The sequence below is a fragment of the Diachasma alloeum genome, unplaced genomic scaffold, assembly GCF_001412515.2.
Source record: "Diachasma alloeum isolate Michigan unplaced genomic scaffold, Dall2.0 Dall_scaffold_00196, whole genome shotgun sequence".
NCBI classification, from domain to species: Eukaryota; Metazoa; Arthropoda; class Insecta; order Hymenoptera; family Braconidae; genus Diachasma; species Diachasma alloeum.
Genome location: NW_021680361.1, coordinates 1647844 through 1668907, shown reverse-complemented (window position 1 = coordinate 1668907; position 21064 = coordinate 1647844). Strand labels below are relative to the sequence as shown.

General features: G+C 40.0%; 2 protein-coding genes across 2 annotated transcripts; one reads left to right on the top strand and one right to left on the bottom strand.

Annotated features, from left to right (window-relative positions):
• Positions 1-9425: 9425 nt before the first annotated feature.
• LOC107048688 lies at positions 9426-10811 on the bottom strand. The gene has a single exon (XM_015272002.1). It carries the CDS (start codon positions 10809-10811, stop codon positions 9426-9428), a length of 1386 nt encoding a protein of 461 aa, XP_015127488.1.
• Positions 10812-13820: 3009 nt separating this feature from the next.
• On the top strand, positions 13821-14795 carry LOC107048687. The gene has a single exon (XM_015272000.1). The coding sequence runs from the start codon at positions 13821-13823 to the stop codon at positions 14793-14795; it is 975 nt and encodes a 324-aa protein (XP_015127486.1).
• The last annotated feature ends 6269 nt before the right edge of the window (positions 14796-21064 follow it).

Sequence of the window (21064 nt, the reverse complement as noted above, 5' to 3'; positions counted from 1 at the left end):
GAGAGAGAGAGAGAGAGAGAGCGAGAGAGCGAGAGAGCGAGAGAGCGAGAGAGAGAGAGAGAGAGTAAAAATTTATAAACCGTTACCTTTTCTTCGCAATAGCAATCTATACGAACGACGTCGGTGGCCGAGTGGATTAGACGCAAATCTAATGTGCGAAAGGTTGTGAGTTCGATTCCCCGTGGAACCGAATTTTTCAACGGAAGGCTCCAGCGAGCGGGAGGTTGCTAATAGAGGAACCGCCTGTACCGGCATGGGTTTTCTGTGGTTTCCCCATGCTACTTCTATGTTCTATACAAGTGCGAATGCGGTACAGTGTAGAATCCACAACCGCATGCATAGGGTTGGATAGAGTGCCGAATGGGACCCGAAAAAGGGACTCCGAGGCCGTAAAAAAAAAATCCATACGGAACATTACAGCCACCTGCTACCTTAACTCTACTTTAGCGGTACCTTAAGTTCGGAGAATTACTTAAATTGGTTACCTATCGCGTGAATCGATCCCCTAAATTTTTAGAATAATACTCATTAAATAACTTCATTAAATAAACCAGATATTTTGCAGATATTACTTTCGAGTCAGTTTTGTTAATATAAAAGTTAAGTATTTTTGAGATTTTTCTACGTAAATTCGGTTAAGGATCAGGACCGTGGAATATTTGGCCAAGATAATGTGCTACCTAGTGTTACCAGTAACCCTTTTGGTTTGTCGATAGAGTGAGTGCATAGGTTGAGTTGAAATGTTGCGCTCCCTTGAGCGAGAGTGTTAGGGCTTTCAGTTGGAAGGCCGTGGAGACGATTTCCCAGTCGTCAAAACGGATCGCCATTGGGTTTTTAGTTTAGTTAAGTTGCGTTTGCGTTCGAGTTTTCTTTGGGAAAGTCCTAATTCCTCTCCGGAGAGTGCCCTCTGTAGATAAGCTACCTTATTCCGGTCGTAGATAGACTGAAGACCCGCTCAGCCATCTCAATTTCATGTTGAGTTCAAGTAACTACAGTTTTGTTCAGTTAAAGTAATTAGAATCAATTATATGGAAAATTCAAGTTTAAATCTTTAAATATTTCGCGCACAATTACCCCGGGAATCGATAGTTCGCATCTTCAACACTCGAGTCAGCACCGTACGGGGCTAGTCTCCCCCAGGCTCCCTACCACGGTGCAACAGGCCCGAGCGGACACGCGATGGTCGCCATTACAGTGTTCATCCGGACGACCACGTGTGAGGTACCTCTCCGCGTTGCTCCCTTACGGAAATTAGTTTTGAAGTAATCATCGGGGCCAGTCAACCCAATTACCGTCGAATCCAACGCTCCAGACTATGGTAAGTACCCGTGTACTTATTTAGGGGTGATTAAAAGTGAATTAGTGCGGTTTTTCGGAAAAGCGATGGGACCACGCGGGATGGCGTCGCTACCTCTCGGACTGACGCCAACACCGATACTCATGGTTTGAAGGAGAGGAAACCCTTCAAACGAACCCAAATGCTCCCTGGAAGCTACCTGAAATTATCTAATTAATAATTATTCTACCTGAATAAATCAAAATATTAATAATGCTACCTACCATAACGTTTGTGCAAAAATTCATGCTTTATGCGTCTCGCTACGGCGATTGATGCCACTCGCTACCTACTTCACTGCCACCTTTTTTGCTTGTTACCTTGTCTCGCTCTCTTTACGTAATTATTCTACGCTATCTATTTCTTTTTTTTATTTCTCCAACTCACAAGAGTTTTGGAGGAAAAATTAGGTTACCTGAATTGTTCTTAAGCTACCTTTCACGCGTTTCAATGCTCTCTAGCGTTCGTTGAATTTTGGATTCCGGTTGAGCATGGGGACGCTATCTGTCTGTTATCTTTACTTTTACGGTTGGAATCCAGAACAATAAAATTATCTAAGCTCTCTTGCGGTAATGAATAAGCTACCTATTATTTTGGAAATCATTGGAGACCGTAAGCTACCTATTTTCATGGAGAAAACCTCCATTTCCGGGTTAGAAATGCACCCTTCCGGTCAATCAGCCACGTGGCTGATTCAAGCTCCCTAGCTCATTTTGCTACCTTTTCGGTGGATGAGATCCCCGATTTTAATGCAAGTGGCGTAAGAATTATGTAAACTATTACAAAGACGCTCCAGAATTCGAAATTCGATTAATTACCGTCGAAAATAAGAAAAATTATAACCTTTTTCGTCAGCTCTCTCTTTATTCTGCGTAGCTACCTCATCCGTTCTCTCTCTCTCTCTCTCTCTCTCTCTCTCTCTCNCTCTCTCTCTCTGTCTCTCTCTCTCTCTCTCTCTCTCTCTCTCTCTCTCTCTCTCTCTCTCTCTCTCTCTCTCGGATTCGTGTTCCCCTCGTGGACAATACTTTTGCTTCTTTCTATCAACTTTGGATTGGGATCGCTTTCTCTTTCATGCTTAATTTTATTATTCATATATTTTCGAGTCTTCTAGATTTTAACGGACCTTTTTAGAATAATTGGGATTATTTCGAGTCACAGCCATGTAATTTTGTATTTACAAGAGTTTACGATTGTGTATTAATCTCGGCAATAGCAAAACACGTCAGTACAATTATGTTTATTATTCAATATCGACCTTACCTATCCCGTTTAGAATTTAAGACATTGGTTTATTGCTTTCTCGATCGATGATTGGCTTTATTAATTGATGTTCTCGTCCACGAATCCACCCCTCTCTCCACGACCCGTACACTGAGCAGCCGACTAAATCCCGTACCCTCGTAATCCACATTTCTGCGTATGGTTTGTGATACGTTCCTTGTCGTTATTGGATTTTTGGCGACAACCAGTATTTAGTTTTAAGAAAATACGATTCCGTTTGCGATTTGTCGATTCCGCGTTGTTAAAAATCGGCTGGCGCCCTAAATACACGGAGTAAGGATTGGATGAGCTGCTGATTGTTCCTGGAGTCCAGTTTTAGCGTTATGGTTTTTGGCGTTTCAGACTTGTCGGATTACGAGAACGAAGGTAATGAGTTGGCCGTGTTTGAATAATCGAGAATTTTGGGTTAGGGTTTATTGAGTATTTGTTGAGGCCAAAGAAAAATCATTATAACATGCATTTAGCAACTAGACAGCGGGCATGGTTCCAGCAAGACGGTGCACTATCGCACTCTAGTCGATCTGTGAGAGATCATCTAAACATTGTTTTCCCCAATCGTTGGATCGGTCGACGTGGTTTTGTCCAGTGGCCACCTCGACCTCCTGACCTTACCCCACTCGATTTTTGTTTGTGGGGTTCCGTGAAAGATGTTATGGACACCAATCAACAGACAACTCGAGCAGATTTACAGAGACGGATCAGACAGGCAATCGTGAACATTCCATTTGAAGTCCTCCGGTCTGTTGTTCGAAGTTTCAGACGCCGGCTGGAGTTGTGCCTTGCTGTTAATGGCGGTACCGTCGAACATCTTCTGCAATGACGGTTCGTGATACCTACATGAAGACTAGAACTTGTAAAATAGTCTTATAAAAATATTTTCCGTTAATTTGATTTTCGTACGATTATTTACGTGGAAACGATGACCTCATCCATAAATATGGTATGATTGAACTTTTCGGAGCGAGACGAACAACTTTTCTAGTGGTGAAAAATATCGTTGCCATGTAAAAGTACTGACTTTATGCTCTTAGTATAGAAACATGAACAGTGGGGGCCTGGATTCCATCAGCACTAAATTTCCCCCTCTGAACCCTATAACTTGTATTTGAACAATTTTGCTGTCCCCCCTTTTTACAAGAGATATTGAACCAAATTATTTCAAATGGGACACCCTGTATACCCCAAAAAATCTATCGCCATAACAAATTTCAGATGGCTCAGTGAACAGCGCGTTTGACGACAGATCAAAAGGACTTGCGGTTGAATCCTTTTTGTTTATTTCATTTTTTTTCTGTTTTGATTCACTGGAATGGGTCAGAAGGGTTATAAATCGATTATAAACTATTGGATCTAATATGTATAAACGATTTTAAGGCTTTGTTTCACCGATGGTTGGCTGTTAATCGACGTCAATGTTGGACGCACGTCGTTGTCTATGATGGCCCGAAGGTATGTTTCAACGTTTGGCGGAACATCGACCGAAGATTGCAGCCAATTATCGAGGAACTCAGCGTTGGGCTTGGCCCGATGTCCAGCCATTTGTATTGCCCTACATGAGAATGTTGAACTGCAATTGATTTAGAAAGTGGCATTCGATTGTGTTTTTGAAGAAGTTAATCTTTTGTGATCATCAGAATTTTGGAGAAATTTATATGTGAAAAAATTTTCAATAACGAAGCAAGTGAAATCATATATTATATCATTTTTTATTAAATCATTTATTATACAAGTTTTAAGTACATGCCTCATTGAATTCGTGATGTATTAAGTTTGCTGTACGTTGAATTGGGTATGTGTTGAATTTGTTCTGTGTTAAATACTCATGGAAACAACAACCTTCATTTAACCCTTAGTAAACCTGATACTTGCTTACCTTTAATTCCTTCTGACATCCACCTCGGTTGATCTTATGATTAACTCATCCACCTACGGCTTTTTGATACTCATGCTTTTTATCCGCCTCTCTGACTTTCGTAGCCTTTACGCTACTCGCTAATCTTGAATGATCCTCCATGGTCCACATGATCCTGCCCATAATTCCCCATTTTCGTGATCAGTTGATCCTTACAATCACCCCGCTACAACCGGTTGACCCTCGTGACTCATTTCTCAAGGTCGCGGTGGGCCAAAACCGGTTTTGTTATACTACTTTTTGTTATGTGGGACCGCTCCGGTGCAGAAATTCTGAAAGAAAAATTTGGACGCTTCTTTCAAGTAATGGAACACCATGAACAATCTAGTTGGATGAAGAATGTTCTACATATAACGTATATTTTCATAAAATGTATAAATATCCATGCGTATATTTACTGCTCTCCCAAGATGGTGTCCCTATGTTATTTGGAGGTTTTATTTATAAAGGTGATGAAATTGAAATTGTTCCCTCTTACACCTATCTGGGTGTCCCCATGACTAGTTCCTCTTTAGGTCTAACTGCTGCAATGGAGGCTATTGAGAAGGCTAAAAGTGCTTCTGGGGCTATACGCTCTATTCTAGCTAGGTCATCGGCTGACTGCTGGCTCACTGTTCTGAAACTTTACGTTAGTATGTTGACCTCAACTCTATTGTACGCGGTTCCTGTATGGGGCGTAAATCATTATGACTTGATTGAGGCTGCCCAAGTACGCTTCTTCAAAAAAGTTCTGTTGATCCCATTAAACACCCCAAACTATCTTGTGAGACTGGAAGCAGGTGTAGTAAAATTGAAATTGCAGGTAGTTAAACTCACAATTGGCTGGATTGGAAGGGTTCTTGGAATGGATGATGGCAGATTGCCCAAAGTGTGTCTCCTGAGGCTTTTTGATCTGATCTCACGTGGAAATTATGAGAAAAAATACAACTGGTTGAATCAGTTTTTTGCAGCTTGCAGCTTGAAGTGCTCTCCATCCTCTGAAGCTTGGGAGATGATAGAGCCTGTCCTTATTGAATCTCTAGAGAAAAATCTTATAAATCAGGACCTTTTGGCAGCAGAGCAGTCGAATTTTTTGCAAATCAGATTGCCCCCTAGAACCCTTCTATCTCCAGCCAAATGGCTCCTAGATCGATCCCCGCCCTCTTATAAAAGAGTTAAAGCTCAAGTTAGGCTAGCTAACAAATTCTCCCGTTCAATACTTGTCAATGGTACATTCCATAAACTCGATCCAAATCTACCCTGACCATTGTGTAATTCAAATGATCCCGAAACCATCAATCATGTGATCTTGAGATATTCTATGTACAATAAACCTAGAGGACAATTTCTCTGAAGCTTTTTCGTGACTGGCTGGACAATTGAAAATCTAGTTCTATTTGTTGACTGTGAATCTTCGGAAAGCACTAGAGCCTTATATATTTTCATGTGTGAAGCAATGGCTAGAAGGGAGGAAATTCTAAATCTATATTAAACCATGTTTTTTGGTGCCACTGTGTCATGTTTGTTGCATTATTATTCATGTACTTTTTACTGTAAATGGCTGCGCGAGGGAAGAACTGACAGTATTTATTGATTGTGAATCTCCGGAGAATTATTAGGGCTCTGTATATATATAAATAGTTATTGTAAAGCTAAGGCTCCTGCTATTAAATTGCCATTTTTATTTTTATTTATCTTTATGCACTAACTCTGCGGTTTGCTAATATCACTGAATTTTATAAATGTGAAATTGCAGTTTTTTATTTATTTTTTTATTTTTATTTTTACTAGATATGGAGCGAAATAATCTGAATTATTACTTTTATATGCATATTATGGTAAACACCTGTCCCCCCCTTGCTATGAAGGTAGTCTCAAAAGCAATAAACTAAATAAATAAATAAATAAATAAATAAATATTTACCGCTATGCCAGTACAGAACATCGATAGATTTTATACACTCGTCAAAAATCAACATCACAACAATATTGGGTATAATCACTCTTTCATAAAAATTCAATTGATCGCTCTTGCAGATACAGTCAGATGTAGACGCTAGCGGTCATTTATAATAAATTAGGATAAGTGAAGTGAAATATAAATTAAATGCATCGGTTGTCTTAAGGGTATTATCTTGGGATCCACAAAAGCAATGAATTAAACAAAAAGTTTTCAGCACATTATTCAATCAACTTACACCGGGAGAAAAATATCAGAAATTACATGTACAACATAACAATAGAAATGGTTTGACATTATTAGGTATACGCGCGAATGAATGGGATAACGATAAGTTCAGTACTTTTTATATATTATTTCTTGAGGGATAACGTAGGAACAACACTAAAATTAGTGATGTTTTATTAGTAGTTACCATAAGCCAGTTCTGGACCAAATGGTGGCGAGGGGGTGTGCGGGGGCAGGAGGCAGGAGGCAGCAGGCAGGAGGCAGCCGGCCGGCGGCAGGGGGAAGGGGGCCGCTGCGGCTGGAGTCGTGATGGTGGGGGAGTCGCTGTGGGTAAGGTTTTTGCTAGTGAGTGGGGTTGCTCGGTGGTGGGGGGTGGGTTCAAGGTGTGCGTGGATTGGCTCAGCCGTAACACGCGGGAAATTTTGAATGAAATAGATGCGCTCATCATCATTCCTATGGAATTATCCCGTACTGAGGAAAGGTATTTTTAAAAAAAATATAGAATGCATATAGATTGTTTTTGCTTCCGAATGGAAGCATTGTTTATACATATATTTTTTTCTTTTTTTTTTACATTTTCATAACCTTTAATATTTATATCAATCATGTTTTCCTGGAGTGGGTTTCTTTGTTGTAGGGCTTACTACCCTCCAAGGTTTTGGATTTCTCGAACTCTTCGCGAAATGTAGCGGTGCGTCTCTGCGGCTGCTATTCTTTTAACCAACTGCTCTCCCGAGATTCTGAGTTCTGAGGTCGTTTATCCATTTTTTCCCATATAATTTCCTTAACGGTTGATTAATAAGTTCATCAATAAGAACAAAACCATAAATTGATTGAGGATAATTTCGGGTGATTCTTCCGTGTGGACCTCTGTGTTCTTGAAGAATTTGCAGAGGGGACAGTTTTTCTTCATTGGAGCATTGGAGGAATGATGGAGATGACATCTTCGACAATTCACGATATCTTCATCCTTTTGCATATTTTCCGGTAATTTATCCCAAACATTCTCAATACTATGTGCAGCGCACATGAGCAAAAAACTTTTTGGGAGAATCGCTATGTCTTGAGTGCTCATTCCATCAAGACTTTTCGAGTTACAGAACATTTCCAAAGATCGTTGCAAACGGTTGCCATGTTTCACAACATACCAGGTTCTCAAATTTTTCACATTTTCCAATGCACAAACGAATGGGTCCTCGTCATCGTCATCATTATGAGGATGCAAACATTTCGACAACTCAAGGTCCGATAATTTCGGACAATCTAAATCTTCTAAATCGATCACTGATTGTGAACTTCCAAGAATCCCTTCCAGCCACTGTTTCTTCTGTAATCCTTTCACATAGAGGTTAGCTGCGTCTTTGAGAACTTCTTCAGCAATCTGTGGAAGCTCAGAATATGGTGTGTCTCCGGTTTCCCAGCGCAAGCCATGGAAACTGTTGATTAGCCATGTGTTGGAACGTTTAGCTTTAGCTGACAAGTCATCCCATGAATATGGTGGTTTGAAGAGCACACATTCAACTCGCTCAAGGTCATCAATATATGCAACTGCCAGTTCTTTAACGATAAATTTATTATCATCACTCTGAAATCCTTGAACGTCCACAATCGCGTCCATCTTTACACTGTAACGTTCTGAGTACGACTGATCACTACGCTGAAAGTACTGCGTATTTTTTTCAAGAATTAGATTGCATCATTATGCGTCATATTTCTCAGAAGTGTTTACATTTTTAGAAGAAGTGCGCATATTTTTTTTGCGCAGTTTCAGGGACAGTGGTTCGGAGTGGGAGAAAATTGCGACATATTTCTGAGAAATGTTTACACTTTTAGAAGAAGTGCGCATATTTTTTCGCGCAGTTTTCAAGGACAGTGGTTCGGAGTGGGGGAAGATTGCGTCATAAGAGGTAATACTTCCCTCATTCCTTTTGGCATCAGTTTGCATCATGGATCACTTGAGTCCAAACGAAGTGAAATTGTTATGCGCACTTCCACCATTTTTGGTGGATTATAATGATATTGTCATTAGACATTATGGTGAAAATCCAACACAAACGGCGCAAGACTGTTTTCGTGATTTCCTGGATTTGAAAGAGAATTTGGCACTCATCAAGAGTTTACGAATTGGACCAAATAAAAAAGATCTCCAGTTGACAACTGACGAAATTCATTTGTTAAAGTCGATTTCGCCATATGTCTGTGAGTACGACGATATTGTTATCAATCACTACGGTAACAATCCCCCGCAAACATCATGGGATTTTCTCCAAGATTTCCTAGATTTGGAAGGAAATTACAAAATTGTGAAATTACATCGAGACTCAAACATGGATGGGAGCGAGGAACAAACAGACTTGGTTGATAAAACCTCAGAGACTCCTCTCATTTTGCGCAACAACAACAACAACCACAAGATCAAGGACAAGAACAACAAAACCAAAATCTGGTAGAAGAGGCACTGGCCAGCTCTTCCAAAATCAATACAAATACACCGGTGAAACGAACCAAAGATACTGCTGCTGCATCTGCGAAACGTCATCATCATCATCATCACTGTGAAGCGAAGGATAGACAACGTCCTCATCCCTATGGGTCCAGAAAATTCAAGAAAAATAAGGAATATTTTTTGAAATAAAATGAAAACATATTCACATTGTTATATGGAAAAAAAACTTTTTANTAAAAATATATGTATACAATCGATATAAACAATGTTTTTTTTTTCTTCTTTACATCATATTTTTAACTCCTCCACTAATCGGGTGATACTCCACTATACGATCATGTAAGATTAAGCAATAGGCTGCAGTTTGAGGGGGGAAATGACGATCAGCCTCGAATTCAAGACGAATATCTACTGGTCCGGACTTCAAGTACTCATTTTGCTTTGAACAATCAATGACAATGAGTGGAGCATAGCTGAGGAATTCTGTCTTGCTCAAGAGTGGTTCAGCTTCTTTACCATAGTAAGAGTTTTGGAAATTCGTATACATATTGTAGAGTAACGCATATTGATTATGGCTGATATCAAGATTCAGATTACCATAACGGTAACTTCNAATGAGTGGAGCATAGCTGAGGAATTCTGTCTTGCTCAAGAGTGGTTCAGCTTCTTTACCATAGTAAGAGTTTTGGAAATTCGTATACATATTGTAGAGTAACGCATATTGATTATGGCTGATATCAAGATTCAGATTACCATAAGGGTAACTTTGAGAATTCAGAAAGAGCTTTATGTCGCGGATATTACAATGATCAAAACGACTCGCATTCTTATTGGTTCGATTTTTGCGGTCAGTTTGGAATCCCACAATGACGTAGCGAGGTTTCTCTAATTGAGTTGAACTTTTCACCACCCAGACATGTTTAGAGGTCGCCGGTAGGAAGGGATACTCATACGTCTCCCAGGCTCGAATACTGATGGGAATCGGGGCGTCCTTGGAAATGTAGTTCAGCAGATTGATTTTCTTGGAATCAGCTACTTTAATGTAGGGAATCATCCACTCCAATTTATCCAGTGAGAGTCTGAATGCTTCAGCAGCAGCTGCTCCTGCCGGTGCTTGGATGACTGCATTCACATCACTGTTCCCACGTGTTAGAATGAGTTCATGCTTCGCATTGACAATGATTCTTCCATAGTCCTCAGCAAAGCCCAATAACATACTCAAAGGTATGGAAATATCAAAATAGCCATCCTCATCAGTGACTGTTGATTCATCATCTTTAAGGATCCAACCTGCATTCTCCAGAAGAGCAGCTTGACTCGGAGTTTGTGAGACGAAATTCTTCATCAGTGTTGTGATACCAACATTCTTGTTTCTGTCAATGACAATGGCGTTTAATTCGTAGCGAATTTCTTCGAATAAGTGGAGAACCGCGCAATTCACTAATCTTGTGTGCGTCACAGCTCCTCCATCTGCTTTGGTCAAGCGTCCATGTATATGCAATGAACTTTTGCTTGGCAGCAGGCACAAGTCTTGATGTTGGACGGCGATGCGAATTTCATCATTATTATTGAAAGTCGCCGATGCAAAAGGCTGATGTGCATGAATCTCGTAATGAGCGATTGATTCGTCGAAGACGATGGGCTTTTGAATTTTCAGGATCTCTTCCATGGCTTACGGTGGTAGATGACAATGCAACAGCAGAGGAAACTATGAATTTTTCTTCTCCCTAATTTGTTTTTCCTTTCTTCAGGACTTTGAGTCCTAGACTTCTTAGGAATTTTCGATTCTGTGGTGTTAACGCTTTGAGCGCTCGTCGATGACTGCTTGGAAGTGGCAATGGTGATTCACTTTTATAACGACCTCCGGATTTGATGTTGAAAACAATGCCCATATTAGGCTTTAATGTGTAATCTAATTGTTATAACCTCTCCTCTGAAATTCACCAATTGACCTTCTTGATCAACAATTCTCACTTGGAGATGGTCTATTGCTTGTACGGCGATTGGAAGGTAAATGATGTTCGATGGCACTTCAATGATCTTATATCCTGGCGGAACTGTTGGGAAGAATTCATGTACAGTGTGTACTCGCTGTTCATTGATGTATGCTCCAGTGGTGATGTTGCACTCAACTCGTAGTGAATTGACCTTGAGAATCATTACTGGCGAATCAGATTCATGACTGACATGGGGCGAGAGCATACCTTGCGTGAAACCCAATAATCGTCCAATCGAATCTTCTGGTTCAAAATTTATCGGATGACTGCATTTGATTATACTCTTCAGAGTGTTATTGTTGGGCTTAAGGCTGATATTTATGTTGTGTTTGGCCAGTTTCTCAACCAAGAAATACTCAATATCTTCGATTTCATAGCTTCCCGTTGGTATTTCAATAATTTCATCCGCCACGTAAAACTTGTTATTCCCGGTGTCAATATTGGGAATGGAATTGAAGGTTAATAGTTCAGCCAATCCTAGAGTGTGATTTTTCAATGGTGATAATTCAATTGGAGGAAAGTAATGAGCCTCCAACACCGAAGAGGTGCCTGATAATGTCAATGTAAAAGAGTCACTCATCACAGTTGATATCTAACTGATGCTCGTGGTGTAGCGGATTGAGGTTTTATATTATTTCTCCATTGAGAAATTTCAAGCAGAGATGTCCACACACCACCGTATCATAATCTTGATACCGATCATGGTTATATTTGATAATGCTACCAACACCGAAATAATCCATCAGGTCTTGAGGTGGATGAAGATTACCAAAACTATCGAAATAGATAATTTCATGCTTCCGTTTCTTGTATGCAACCCAATGCGTTCCAGGCCCGTCTTTATCATCAAGATTGACAATGCTTGATTCGTATTTCCATGGACCTGACTTGGGCATTTCGTTCCTCATATATACACCACGAAAATGTGGGATTCCCATAAGCTTGACATATTTCATCAAGTCGGTATCGGTGAGAGCTCGGTGTGGTAGCTTTATGCGTTTTTTAAATGGAGACCTAAGCCCTTCTTGTAGGGTTTCAAGTATAATCCTTTGCCCAATGCAACAGCCTCCATTGTCTGATTGTGTCTCATACTCTCCTGAAGAGCTTTCTTAGCTGTATTCGCGTCATTGATGGCTTTTGCAACACCTGCTGCACCACCAGCCAGAGCTCCGGTGGCACTCAAACCTGCAAACAGCGGTATCAAGAAGGGTATTAAACCTCCGATTTTCGCAGGTACAGGTAGAACGCGAGGTGATCGCACTTGCTTTTTACCACCGATCTTTTTCACTGCAGCGCGTGCACCTTCGAGTGCTGTTTTAATAGCATCGGTTCCCGGACGCATAGATGTTTTGGCAGCTTGTAAAATTTGCCGTAGGGCTACTTTCTTTTTTCTTCCACATCCACCACCACCACTACGTTTCCTCCTCTTCTTCTTTTTGATTCCTTTGCTCGGTTTTATCCCCATGCCTAGGGAGGTTTTCGCTTTCATGGTGTTGGCTATACCCCAAGCGGCAGCTTTTTCCCCAAGACCTGCGTCTTTCGACAAGACTCGTTTCCAGGCTTTCTCCGTGAGGACTTTATCTGCTTCGTGTCGCGCAGTGAGGTTATCTCGATTTTTAGAATAGGCTATATCGTGTTCTTTGCAGGCAGCGTCAAGTGGATTAATGCCAGGGTCACCCCGTTTCAATCGCTCCTGTAGCTTTGTCCCAGGACCACAATACTGATATCCGGGGATATGCAATTCCACAGGGAGTTTGTTGATGATACTGTTCACTAATCCTTTACCTTGACGTCCTCTCTTACGTTTGCACACCTTCATGGTCATAGAAGGACTGACTAGTGATGAGATGAACCGCGTGTATTTATATGTTCCCTGAGAGATCCCATAAAAATGATGGGCATCCGTCATTCATGTTCAGTCATCAACTATGCGTTTCAAAGAGCAGAAGACTAAGCTACCGATAATAAATTTTGATGGGTTCTTACAAAGGCAGAAAACTCGGGAGAAACGTCATGGTCCTCTGTTACCAGATAGTGTGCGTGCAGTCATCTGTGGACCGTCGAATTGTGGAAAAACAAACGCTCTACTAGCGCTCATAATGCACCCTAACGGTTTGAGGTTTGAGAATATCTATGTGTACTCAAAATCTCTCAATCAGGCTAAATACCAATTACTCAAACGTCTGCTCTTCCCTATCAAGGGAGTAGGATATTTTCCCTTTAGTGAGCATGATGAAGTCATCAAACCTGAAGATGCTCGACCAAATTCCATCATGATTTTCGATGATATTGCCTGCGAGAAACAGGATAATGTCCGAGCATTCTTCTGCATGGGACGACATAGAAATGTTGACAGTTTCTATCTCTGTCAGACGTACGCTCACGTACCTAAACATCTGGTGCGGGACAACACCAATCTCCTGATCCTCTTCCGCCAAGACGATATGAATTTGAGACACATCTATGAGGATCATGTGAATACCGATATGTCATTTGCCGAGTTCAAGGACTTATGTGCCAAGTGTTGGAATGAGGGCAAATACAGTTTCGTGGTAATTGATAAAGACAGTGAAATTGATGAGGGTCGATATCGAAAAGGATTCGACAGTTTCTTGAAGAGATAAATATGCACTATTTGGAGAATTTGAGAGCAGTTGTAGCGTGACTGTACAAGTGTCAACATGCAGAGCGACAATTTGAAAAAGGAGACGGATATCTTGCGGAATATTACTCAAGCGAGTAATGCTATTCGCCGCAAACACAAAATGATAAAATTGGGTAGGGAGACCACTGAAAGAGCTATGAGTGAAGTGTTTAAACCAGTGATAACTCCTCTCGAGAAACTGGTGGATCAATCGGTAATGAAGGAACCTTTACATAAGATAAAGAAAGAGAAGACATTTAGTGCTCCTATACGGATGAAGAAGGATGAGGATGATGATGATGATTCTGAATATAAAACTCTGGTAGATTTCCCATTCAGCATGGAAGAAGCACATTCGAGTACCCCCATGAGGAAGATATCACCAATAAAAGCCATGACTCCAACTGATCGTATTTTATCAATTAAGCTGGAATCTCCTACAGCCTCGCAGAAACATCTCGAGATGTATTTGAATCGTTATAATACAGAGCGCGAAGATAGCGATCTGGATAAGGAATTTGGTGTTCGTCGGCTGCAAGAGGGTATGAAGATTGGCGACTCTTTGGTCACGTTCCATGGCGATTCAATGACACTCAAGGGTGAAAAATACACATTAACACCCGGTTTAATCGAATTGATCTTTCAGAAATCACCTAACATGAGTCTCATAACTGAAACTGATAAGCATACCTACGGTAATATCATACAAAGTACGAATGCGTACCGAAAGTACTATAAACCAAATGGAGCTCTTCGAACAAGTACTATGATGAAATATCATAGCATCATTGAAGATATCATCAAATCCAAGAAAACTGGAATGGCCCTCCCTCATTATATGATCGCATCAGCGAAACCCAGGAAAATGGATTATGTGTACTGGGACAATCCTAATGAGCTGGTGGATAGACTCCGACTGCTCATGGCGTCACAGTCAGCTGGAAATATGAGTCACACCAATGAAATTATGTCAATAATTGAGGAATTGCGTGAAGCTAATATTATTTATTAAGCTGTAGCCAAGAAAATTCCATCATTTAAAACATGAGTGTCGACGTGTTTGGACGCCAGTTGGGTACTGGTGCTGTGAGAACCATTGGCAGCCGAGGTCCTCCAGGTGATGGATTCAAGGTCACGCTTGATGGACAATACGATATGGATCATCGGAGATTATGTAATTTGGCGGATCCTAAAGAAGAGAATGATGCTACATCTTTGAAGATATTGCGCAGTATGTTGAAGGAGGAGCTTCGTCTCATATATACTGTGACTGGAGCAATGGGTGGTAGACTTGATGGAATTCAAACGATGATTGATACATTCCAAGCAAATTTCATAGAGACCATGAAACGAAGAGATGTTAGTGAGGAGGAAGTACAAGAACGTTTGACCAATCATTCTGAGATCATTCAACGTGTAAACGAGGAACTGACAACACTGAAAGAATCGGTTATACATGAAACCAGAGTGATGGTCAATGGTTTATATTCACTGATAAGTGAGCAATTGGACGGAATAAGGAAAGAAGAAGCGACTAACCAAAATTTGGCACTACGCAATTCTGAAATAATTAGTCATTTGGATAGACGTCTAATTGTATTGGAGAATGGACAACGCGAAGGCAACAGTAGTGGAGGAGCTCCATAGACCAGCGCGCCGGAATTATCCCCGTCGACGTGTTGAAGTCCGTGGATTGGATGAAACATGGCAGGCAGATCTTGTGGATATGAGTGCCTACGCTCGTGAGAATGGAAGCCACAAATATCTCCTGACTATTATTGATATTTTCTCGAAGTATGCTTGGGCTGTGCCAATTAAGACGAAGAATGGAAAGGATGTGACCAGTGCTATGGAATCTATCCTGAAACAAGGCCGTATACCTCAGAAATTGCATGTAGATCGAGGCAAAGAATTCTACAACAGCGATTTCAGGAAGCTCATGAAGGATTATGGGATTACTATGTACTCAACCTTCAGCAACCTCAAAGCATCAATCTGTGAGCGATTTAATCGTACGCTAAAGGAGAAGATGTGGAAACAGTTCAGCTTACAAGGAACATATAAGTGGATTCCTATTATCAAGAATCTAGTTGGGTTCTATAATGATACTAAACATCGCACAATTCGAATGAAACCGAAAGATGTCACTGCGGCTCATGAGAAGTACCTCTTACGTCATGTCTATGGAAAACTCAAAGCACCTCGCACAAAGAGAATCAAATTCAAGGTTGGAGATAAGGTGCGCGTCAGCAAGTACAAGAATGTTTTCGAGAAAGGTTATACACCCAACTGGACAACTGAGATATTTACGATTAGTGAAGTGGTAAATACTAATCCTGTGACCTACAAACTCATCGACTATGAGGATGAACCAATTGAGGGTGGATTCTACCAGGAGGAGTTGACGAAAGTCACACACCCTGACGTCTACCTCGTGGATAAGATACTTCGAAGACGTGGGAACGAAGTCTTTGTCAAGTGGCTTGGTTTCGATGATTCCCATAATACTTGGATAAATAAGAATGAATTATAATTAAATCAGTGGCAAATAAAAAACATAATTTACAGAGATTTATACATTTTTTTTATTATGGAATGTTTATGATTATTTTATTTACAATAACCATATGGTATAGTATCGTAAGAGTCTGGTAACAATATTCTCTTGTCATCTTCCCAACTTAAAGCTAACTTCCTTTGCTCAACAGTCCTAACTTCATGTTTATCGCTCTTGATCAAATATTGTGACTTAACAATATTATTATGATTATCTAGACAGTCTTTATAATCATCAAACGTAATCCTCTTCAATACTGATCCTTTCACTCCTTTAGCACGCTTCTTTGCTCTCTCATCACCGTGAATTTTGAATGTATACAGTTTTGCTCTCAATCCTACGAACTCACTCATGACTTTGCCATTGCATTCATCCTTCATAAGTCCCAGTACTTTCTTATTCACAAGTGGCATCCCGAATGCATTATCTTCTGAATAATCTGATGTGTCGAATTTGGAAATATTTTCCTTCATATATTCATAAATATCACGTCCTTGAAATTCATACAGAAGACTGTCTGTGTCGGTGTACATAAGTTTAGCCTCATTACCGAATTCTTTCTTAATGCACTCATAATGAAAATCATAGATGAATATTTTGGATAGATCCAGGATTGAGAAACCAACGTAAATGGGTTTATTGAAATACATTTTTGTGCGATCCAATTGAATAATCACTAAATTATCGTTAAAAATGGTAGAACTGTGAAAGTTGGGTTGAGCAATGAGAACTTTGGCTCCCCATCTCCCCTCCCATTTAGTGACTAGCTTGACATCTTTTTGTTTCCTTACATTCTCAATAGTTTTTCCGAAAACTGAGTTATTCATTAATTTGAAGAAATTCTTCTCAAACTCATTCCTGGATTTTTTTCGCAAATCAGTATTTATGTCGATGTACGGTTTCAGCCATGGTGCTTGATTGAATTCCAGTACTCGGTGGATTTTTGTCAATTTTAACCCTAAATTCAGACATTGTTTGAGATTCTGATGATGAATCACATAATTATTTTTGGGAAGCAATGTTGTGATTAATTTCTGCATTTTTTTATTCGGGGGAATGATATGTTCTGGACAAAGTGGTAAATCTTTGTGAGCCTCAAAGAGCTCCTTGAGATACTCCAAGTCGACCTCAAGGATATACCCTTTGTTGGAATTATCGGGAATTGTATACACATCGATAATTGATGGATCAATCCACTTGAATGATCCGTATGGTAAGTATTGCGACATGGCTGCACCATACAAGTTGTTCACATCAAAATACATTAGATAGGAGGTCTCTTCCATAGGGTTGAATTCCTCTTTCATATACCTATTGTTGGCATGAGCATAACGATTTGAGCATTGAGCTAGTCCACCTCGAATTCCTTTCTCAATGAACAAATGCATTTCAACATCTGTAAGAAGCTCAAGTTTAACACCAGTGCATTTCAACATAGCATCAAATGCTAATCCTGGTGCTGTAAAATAGTGTAGGGGGTCAAGTTCATATACGGAAGAACAAGTACTTCGGAAATTTTGGAAAATATCAGCTAGAAGGATGACATCTGTTGTCAGATAAAGATCGGAATATTCACCCAAAGATGTAATATTAAAAGTATCCCAAACTTTCTGAGCGTGAGCATAATCTTCAGCAGAGACACTCTCATCATTCAATTTGGAATAGAAATCGGTGATTGGAGGCAACTGAGTGTCATTGAGTTTTTCCCAAGAGTTAATATACTCATAAGGAAAAACTCCCTTCCTCGTTAAAAGTTTGAATTTCTCTTCATCATCGTTGCAGTAATTTCGAGTAATGGATTTATCCTGATCGCCGAGATATGATGCTAATTTTTCCAAACTACTCGCCATAAATCGGAAGGAATCGATGAAACGCAAATTAACAATTGTCTCATCAAAATATTTGGTAAAAGAGATATATTTTTCTTTATTAATAGGCAATAAATTTAAGCGGCCTGGGAATTTTGTGGCGAGAGTCTTGATCAGAAAATGTGAGTCATATCCAGTGAGGTTATGAAACACTACTGGAATGGTATGAGAATTTTGATAATTAATATTACATTGAGGGTGTGCTGGACCACGATATTTGCCTGTGAAGTGACAATGATCGTGATGTTTTCCATCAGTTTCGGTGAAAGATTTACCGCAGATGTGACAGACTTGAGCAATATCGAAGTCCCAAGCCTGTTCACGGGTGAGAGGCTTCATTGGTACATTCATTTTCAAACAAGTATCAACCTCATTAGCTATTCTATATAATTCATCTATGAACCATTCAATACAATCCGGTCCACGGTTCATCTTGAAACGTGAGCGAGAATCATCGAAAGCACACTGGAGATAGAATGCTGCACTATGAGGAATGTGCTCCTCATATGAAGATTCAGAATTATTTGGCTCCAAAATGCATTCTAAATCTGCATAGATGGCGAAGGGGACCATCTCTTTGAATTGATAATTTTTGAAAGTCAAAATATTTTTTCCTTCTTCTGGCAATACCATTCGATATTTATTGTTTGCAAAACAGTCTGGCTCATGGCGTTCAAATGATTTGAGTGTGGAAAAATGGTTCAGACAATGATCACAAAAAAACAAATGATGTTGATTCTTAGATAATTGTGATCCAACAAGTCGAGATAAATTTCTAATCCAAGTGAAATGATAAATTGGTTCAGTGTCACGTTCAATCTGAGCATCGTCACAGATCAATAACAGATGAATCTTGGACCAACTTGACTTGATTTTACTTAAGTGTAAAGGAACTATATCTTTATCATTATCAATTCCATATACGTTTACCGACAGACCATTCATTCGTTCGAATTTAGGAATATTCTTGAGTTTCATTGGAAATTCCAGTCCAGTATAGTGAAGTTTCGTGACGCCATCTGGTAGAGTAGCCAAAGAGTAATGAGGATATGAACTCAGCCTATCAACGTGCGTTGTAACCGGATGCAGCGCTGCTGTGATCGCCCATAGAAAACAAAATGCATCTCTGTTTTTAACATTGACTACGGCTTTTTTTCTTTGTATGCATTGAGGCGATGGAATGTACGTGTTCGAACCCGCTGCTAATGGTGAATATCTGTTAATATTCATTGTAAGATTGATAACCTCAATCAGTTCCCAGCCAGAATCCTTTTCTTGAAAATCTTCAATTTTTGCTAGAAGTGGTTCTGTGATATTATCTTTGAACCACTCCTCAATGTTGGTAGTGGGCAGAATGATTTCATTTTTGGTGTTGAAATATTTCGTTTCTTCAATAATTTCATCATACTTCATGACTTGGAACTTACAGGTGAGAATTCCATTAGCTTTGATATTGCCCTGTTCTCGTAGAGCATCCTTCAAATGAATGACAGCAAGAGCTTTTGCATCCTCAAGAAAGGACTGAGGATCTTTGTGAGTTAGGTTTATGATCACACCTGTCTTCATTCGACTCCTGAAGGCCGATTCCAGATCCTTCCAAATCACTCTAGCACTTTCATCTTCACTTGATGTCTCACCAAGTCGTCCACCCTGGTGTTGTTGTTGTTGTCCTTTTCTCTTGAACTTCTCACAATAGCTGTGAAGAAAGGACAGCATCGTTTGGATTCGCCGTTTATCTGACATCGATAGTTGAGAACTGTCCTTTTTCAAAAGCTTCCCAAACAGTTTGATGTAATTTTCACACATTCTTATCCACTTCTCAGAGTTTATGACAGGTTGATTCCTGTATGCTCCTTCGAGTAGATCCACAATTTCTAAACACTTCTTGGAATCCATAATGTTCGGATATATTTTCACACTAAATGTTTTTTCAGCAAGCTTTCTTACACTGGCAAGTTGCGCGTCAACTAACTCGAGTAGAGTCCATCACGCGTTTATATAGAGGTTCGAAATATAAAAAAAAACAACTCTCGGACTTGTTGCTGTCCCCTTGAGTGATTCACAGCACTGTTTGCGTCGCACAAGAATACTGCGTGAGCATGAAAAACAATTCTTAGAACTGTTTACTACCTCAAACAATTCTCAGAACTGTTGACGTCGCGCAAGAATGATGCTATGTGAGTATGAAAAAAAAAAACAATTCTTGGAACTGTTTACTACGCTGTCGCCTCGAACGATTCTTGGAAGTGTTGACTATGGTGTCGCCTTGAAAGATTCTCGGAACTGTTGACATCGCTTAAGAATACTATATGAGTATGGAAAAAACAATTCTTGGAACTGTCTGCGGTGCTACGTTTCGCAGATTCAGCAGCAGTATCTTTGGTTCGTTTCACCGGTGTATTTGTATTGATTTTGGAAGAGGTGGCCAGTGCCTCTTCTACCAGATTTTGGTTTTGTTGTTCTTGTCCTTGATCTTGTGGTTGTTGTTGTTGTTGCGCAAAATGAGGAGTCTCTGAGGTTTTATCAACCAAGTCTGTTTGTTCCTCGCTCCCATCCATGTTTGAGTCTCGATGTAATTTCACAATTTTGTAATTTCCTTCCAAATCTAGGAAATCTTGGAGAAAATCCCATGATGTTTGCGGGGGATTGTTACCGTAGTGATTGATAACAATATCGTCGTACTCACAGACATATGGCGAAATCGACTTTAACAAATGAATTTCGTCAGTTGTCAACTGGAGATCTTTTTTATTTGGTCCAATTCGTAAACTCTTGATGAGTGCCAAATTCTCTTTCAAATCCAGGAAATCACGAAAACAGTCTTGCGCCGTTTGTGTTGGATTTTCACCATAATGT